The 7009-nt window shown below is 34.3% G+C and overlaps 1 protein-coding gene across 2 annotated transcripts in view; it reads right to left on the bottom strand.

Annotated features, from left to right (window-relative positions):
* Positions 1–4370: 4370 nt before the first annotated feature.
* LOC114246898 (uncharacterized) overlaps positions 4371–7009 on the bottom strand; it is a 29515-nt gene continuing 26876 nt past the window's right edge. For both annotated transcript variants that reach the window (XM_028179634.2, XM_028179633.2), the window contains exon 3: positions 4371–5034. In XM_028179634.2, coding sequence (XP_028035435.2) covers positions 4552–5034 — 483 coding nt within the window. In that variant the 3' untranslated portion in view covers positions 4371–4551. The remainder of the gene's footprint in view (positions 5035–7009) is intronic.

The raw sequence follows: 7009 nt of genomic DNA, 5'->3' as shown, positions 1-7009 counted from the left end.
GTCATATTTAAAATAAAAGAAGTTGCCTTAAATTTATCTCAGACATATAATGAGTGAGCATGAGGATGTCCACGGTTCATTAATTTGTAAAGAAAACTAGACAATTAAGATCTTCACAGAGCTAGCTTCTTTGCTTGGTAGACTTAGGCTCCACATGTTTTATTTGGAACTTGGCTATAATGGTAAGTTAAATTTTAAACGTCACTAGGTTGGTTCAGCTTTTGGCCAAATGTCTTCCATTTTATTATAACTATTGCAACAGATAGTATTATGCAAATTTAATAATAAGAAGAAAAATATTAGATTAGACTAATTACGAAAACCGATTATTTAGCCATCCGTGACCACGAGAAATCGAAATTTTGGAATGCCTAAAAGTGAGATATACCAGAACCAAATCTAGTTTCAAATACATTACCTTCTTACTTCAGACACATTACCTTAAGAAAAAGAGAATGGTTCTGATATTATTAAGGACGTATTTTTGTAAAGACATTAAGATGATTGTTAAAGCCTTAAAGAACAAAAAAATATGTAATTGGCGTGTTAAGGTGTGTATTTTATTATTATTATACATAGAGCTTAAGTTATTATAAGCTTTGATAAGGTTGGTGTCTGGACAAGCCAATCTAACCAAGCCCAAACCTGGTACCTCTTTCATGATATTCTATGTATATCCTTGTAGAAAGGTAAAAGTATTTTAGTATTCATAATCAAATCTTAAGTTAGATTGAAATAATATGAAATAATATTTATTTATGACGTCACACATCCCACTTAACCTTTTCTTACGTTTTAATTTCAAGGTGAATGTTGGCATTCACCTTGAGACACGAGGGGGATCTTAATCGAAGAGTATAAGGGCAATCCTACCCTTCTAATCGTAATCGGCCTGTTTCTCGCGGTACCGGCCCGTGTGGAAGCTCCTCCAATAATTATGCAAAGTCAAAATTATAAATCATTTCCATTTGATTACACGATATTATTCCTTCATTTGAACCCTGACATAGTCTACGAATACACAGATTTATTACCCATTAGGTCATTTTAATATTGATCAAACAAAATGATTGAAATATTACATGATGGACTCAGAAAATGTTTATAGTTTTGAGGCATCTCTAGAAAATGGCACTTGGCTTACAGAAGATCTGCAATTCATTATTAATACTACATTAATTAATACTTTTAAGCTACTTCAGTATCGGAATAATCTCATCATAACGATAAGCCAAGCTCTTCAGAAAATATTACAGTTTCGATTACATTAATTCGAATAGGTAAAAGAATAACTTATGTGTATGTAGAATAAACAAACATCTCAGCCCAAAACCATTTTATAAAAAAAGTACTTAAATATTATAATACATATTATTATAAACATATTTTATTCTATACAATTTTATTATGTTTTTTTTATTGCTTAGATGCGTGGACGAGCTCGCAGCCCACATAATGTTAAGTGGTTACTGGAACCCATAGACAACATTAATGCGCCACCCACCTTGAGATAAAAGTTCGAAGGTCTCAGTTACAACGGCTGCCTCGTCCTTCAAACCAAAACGCAGTATTCACGGCAGAAATAGGCAGGGTGGTGGTACCTACCCGTGCGGACTCACAAGAGGCAACCCACCACCAGTAATTACGCAAATTATAGTTTTACGGGTTTAATTTTTATTACACAATGTTAAACTCTATTATGTCTGTGTGTTTAATTTAGATTTCAATGCACCTACCAATGTTCACTCTGCAGTACCTTTGGTTGTTTGGTAGAGGATGCCTTAGACATTAAGTCCAGCGATCTAGATCAATACATAAAGTGTAATAAATAAATAAAATCATCATTGGATTGAGAATAACTCCTCTTGTCATATTGTAAATTAAATATAAATAGGCTTAATTAACTTCAGCTTTGTTTTGTTAATAGTCCAATATTTTTAGGGTTTTTTTTTTAATTGTCTTCAAAGCGGATCTGCATATAGTTCGTTCGATGATCACCGGTAACCGTAGCATCAGCAATGGGGCAACGGCTGTAGAATTCTGTAGAAGAAGAACAGTGGCTGAAGAGCTAAGAAAAAAAACTTAATTTTGGAACTGGATGAGAGGCGTGATTTTTTGCGACGCCGTTTTTTGTACCAAGATACACCAACAGGCAACTGAGTCCACTATAGTCGAATGTGCTCGAAATGCTTCGAACCGCCAGACCTGGAGGGTGGTCGTCGGGAGCATGGGCGACCTAACGAGACCTTCTGCACATACAGCGTCAGCGCAACCACGACCACTCTGACAAGAGTGTCCGACTAAGAAGAAGACACCAATATACATGCGGCCACGCACCCAATTTTTTTTTTTAAGTTTTCGTATAATAACGTAATTAACATTCGTTTTTGTTTCGAGCCGTAACCCTGAAAACTGTTCTGAATTAAAAACGAGATTAAGGTGTAAACATTTCCTTTTTGATAATTCATAAAACTCCATAAAATATATCATATAATAATATGAGATTAATAATATTTTATTATTATTCGAAAACTACATCAATGGAATTGTTATCGAACAAGTTTAGCGAGTTTTAACCCGCAGAGGAATTGACTGAGCTGCTCCATTGAAACGAGCGATAAGCTGTTCACTTCAAAAATCATATTTCTCGCGTTACTCTGCATTCCATGTGTTGAATACCAATAATCAGATATCTTCCTTTTTTAATATAGCTAATGCTTTTCTTTTAATACTATTTTTAATTTCCTATTTTTTCATCCTAATATATTAAGATAAAACAAATAGGGGACAAATTATGGCGTCAGGCTGTGTTGATTATCTGTGCAATTCGTTTACAAAACTTGAACAAAAAAAAAAAGGTTATTAAAGGAAAACTATCACAACTAAACTATCACTAGATAAGATGGCGTCTTACAACAATACAAAGATATTCCCATAGTGTCCAGATTCGCCCACTAATACAATCTGTAATCTATACACTATAGTAAGGTAGTTTCACTTTGAAATAAATGAACGAAACATCGATAAGCATTCCAATTAAATGTACACAGTAATCAATTAAAACACTAATTACTTTACTACTAGAAATTGCTTTGCTAATTAATATAAAGCCAACGTTCGGGGTAGTGATCACAAATTTAAATTATAAATATTTACCTTCATTCATAATATAGAAAAATAATAAAACTTATCAGTACACTGCAAAATAAATAAAAATCGCAAAAGAATTATAAACGAAGTATTTTCAATATTCCATTGTCTTGTCTAGCACACAGTGGTGGATTTACACTAGGGGCAGTCGGGGCAAGTGCCCAGGGCGGCAAAATTTTGAAAGCAAAAATTTTTTTTAGTCTTATGAAGATTATTCAATATAATTAATTAATTCTAATAATTAATAATTTTCTTTTTAATTGATAATTCCAGAAATTCTATATGATAAAGTTTCCGTAATATTTTTTATTTATTTTGAAAAATAAAATAATAATATATAAACTATAATTTTAGGTAAAATTCCAGTATTGGGGCGGATTTTTTTCGGTGCTCAGGAGCGGCATTAAATTTAAATCCGGCCCTGCTAGCACACTGAATAATACTCCTGAGCGATCGGTTATGTCTGTCCTCATGTTGAGCTGTGACGCTTCCAGACTCGTACGAGCATATCCCACTGTAATTGATTCTGAGCTTAAATACAAACCTATACTTTGGCAAAACCGATATGACAACGGCCACGATACAACAATGTACATTCAAAACAATTTTCATTAACTAGACGAATATAATTAATTAGATGCATAATAGCTTAATATAGTTAGCGTTATAATTTTTTTTTTGTATATTTGATCATGTCTTATCATATATTATATCATATATTACATAAAGTTGGGGTCTAAAAAGGGTTTTACCAGAATTCCTTATATATATTACGTGACTAAATTATAATGCGTAGTTAATCTTAAAAATAAATACTCTTACTGCATGCACGTGTATCTCCATTAAAAACAAATAATAACGTGTTGCACTAGGACGGTACTGATAAAAAAATATATTTTTTATTTCATTTCAATACTCATTTTGTCGTCGATGAAATTCACTAATGAAAACGAGAAATTGACAAAAGAAAAAGCGTTACACATTCGTATGTAGTAATTAAGTAATGTACGTAATACACTCTCTTTACAAATCGTCGAAGAGAACTTCAGAGTAAACAAAAAGTTTCTAATTAGTTTCATATAAATCAAATATATTTTCGGAGGTGAAACAAATTATTTTCTCTAAATCTAAATTTTGTTGAACTTTTCTCGAATTTTATTTAGTTTGTTAATTCATAAACTGACTCTTAGGTGTTATTAAGAATTAAAACGAATCGCAAGAAACCAATGTATTAATTTAATAAATAAAAACAGGGCAATACATAACGTTCCATAAACGATCTATAAAATTTAATAAAATAGACATCGACACAATAATTGTACAAATGCAAGGAGCAAGCTTTCCAGCAAACTTAATCTCAGCTGATTTCGTTGCAGAGAGTGGTTGAAATTTTCAATTTGCTTAGAAAGTGACTTGTTTCTTCTCCTTTTCTGATCTGATAGAGATTTTTGAAGAAGCAACGGCTGTGTCAGACGAATCAGTGTCAGCGACTAGTGCCCTTAGGCGCGCCACTCTCTTCTCTCTAGCTGCACTCCTCTCGTTCAGTTCACTCATTTCGTCTTCCAGATCTGAAAGGCGTGCCCTCGTTACCTTCGCTCGCTGAGCGGCTGCACTCTCTTCCTCTCCGCTTTTTAGAGCAGTCCATTTCGTAAGCGAATTATCTTCGAGTCTCCTGGCGATGCGCTTTTCTGTGCGTTCTTCGTTATCCTGCAGAGCACGTCTGGCGCTGCTGACTTCCGAGTGACCAATCCCGACGCTTTCGAGTATTTTGTCAGAAATCCTCATTCGGTTTTCGAGATTGGCAACGCTGTTCTCAAAGTCGATGTCGTCAGCGAACCTCGAAGTCTTTTTGCTGGCGCGCAGGCGTTTCAACGATTCTGTGATCTGAAATGCAATTTTTTTTGCGATTAATTTCGATTGGGAGACAGCAGATGTTTGTGACAGATTGGAATCGGTTACATCCAAAGAGCACGCGAGAGAGCGTCGTAATAAAATTGTTTTCGACCTCGAGTTGGTGATGTCACGTAGGTAGATTGGCAGCTCCATTACACATGGTTACAGGAATATTGCCATCCGGTCTCTAGTGCCTGACGCGAGGGCCGCGTTTGAAATCTTTTTCAATTTTCATTTGAACTTGTTTGACAGACAAACAGATTGAATTTATCACATATTTTGTTTTGCTCTGCGGTAATTGAAGTCACACATAGATTAAACCAAATTCTACATACACACTACTATTTATTAACTATTTTAATTCATCGCCTCGTTACCACCCGGTTAATGTACCACACCACATATACCACACGGCTATTAATCAATTCTTAGTCGGTCAAATATAATTGTTGAAGATATTTTGCAATTCATATCTGACCCTACTTTTCCTTGTTGTTTCTGTGTATGTTTCCAACATTCATAATACAAACGTTTTATTTGACCTTTGTATAAACTCGTATATTATTACTTGAGACCTTAGAACTCATGTCTCAAGGTAGGTGGTGGCATTTACTTTGTAGATTTCTATGTCTTTGTAGATGGCTCCGGTACCCACGTAACATCAGGTGGGCGGTAAGCTCGTCCACCAACATAAGCAATAAAAAAAATACTATCCTTCAAAATTTCGATGTCAGTTTACTAACGTTGATGTTTAATTGTAATATTATCTTATATTAGTGTGCGATCTAGTCTAGGTTTTGCGATTCTGTCCCGTTGCCTCGTTAAAACTTTCACCAGCTAATATTTGTTGACTAGTTTATGCTTAGCCAAATTCAACTTGGAGTTATAATTTATGATTTAATCTTGAAACATGAATTCGAAGGCTCAATATGACGGCTGTGCAACTAACCCTTGAAACATATGTATATGTAATAATAATATAATACGCCCTACCATTTCTGCACAGAAATGAGAAGAAGTGATCGCCAAACAAAATGGTGAATAGGATGATCAGGGGATTATTATTTAGTTATTTATAAGGCACTAAACATTACTGACCATAATTATTATAACGCTATTTACTTTAAAGAAAACTCGCGCTCATCATAATAGAAACGCTCTACTTTTCCTGGGTCTCACTTTGCTCAAAATATATAAGTAACTATTAAATGAAATGTACATTTATAAACAGTATGCTTTCTCTCACTAAAAACAAACATTACAGTTGAATTTGATGATACAACATCGCTATTATAACAGAGTACCAATATTTGTATCCAATTACATTTGGTCTGCATTTTCAATTAACATGTCGTAAGCAGAACGATTGTGGTCTTGCAATTCCGTTTTGAAACAGATAATACCTGAAAAGCCTTTTACGTGTGCACAATAAAACACTAGGTCCCTTATCTGAGAGCTATTTTGTTCATAATTAAAATGACCGTTTCAATGTTTTGGGAAAACGTTCACCAACAGAACGAGGATGGATAAATGAATGAGATTTTAATTTAAGTTTATTTAGAACGTTTTAAATGGAATATTTACTGTAGTGTCATTTCGTCTTTATTTTAATGTTAAACTTCAAAGCGAATTGGGTTCGCGATGGGTAAGAAAACGTTAAAATCGTGTGGTTTATAATTGCGGTCCTCGTAGTCCTGACAATGTTTGACAGAGCTTTGGCTAGTGCTCCGATCTGCCTCTTCTAGTTTTAGTTGTTTTATTTATTTATATTTAACACTTTATTTATCTTATTGTAACTTTCCGTCTATAGCTTCGTTTGCATAGACCATGCTGTACATGCCGATACGTGAGTATCTTAAAGTGGGATCAGAATGCTATTTCGTAAAGCGGCGCAACACCGAGCTCTTATTGTGGTCGCTAGTTAATTACGTAACACAGGCGAAGGGGCAACGCAAAGCCGCCGTCG

This window comes from Bombyx mandarina, chromosome 01, assembly GCF_030267445.1.
Source record: "Bombyx mandarina strain Sakado chromosome 01, ASM3026744v2".
NCBI classification, from domain to species: Eukaryota; Metazoa; Arthropoda; class Insecta; order Lepidoptera; family Bombycidae; genus Bombyx; species Bombyx mandarina.
The sequence above is the reverse complement of the archived record's forward strand: the minus strand, read 5'-3'. Positions and strand labels throughout refer to the sequence as shown.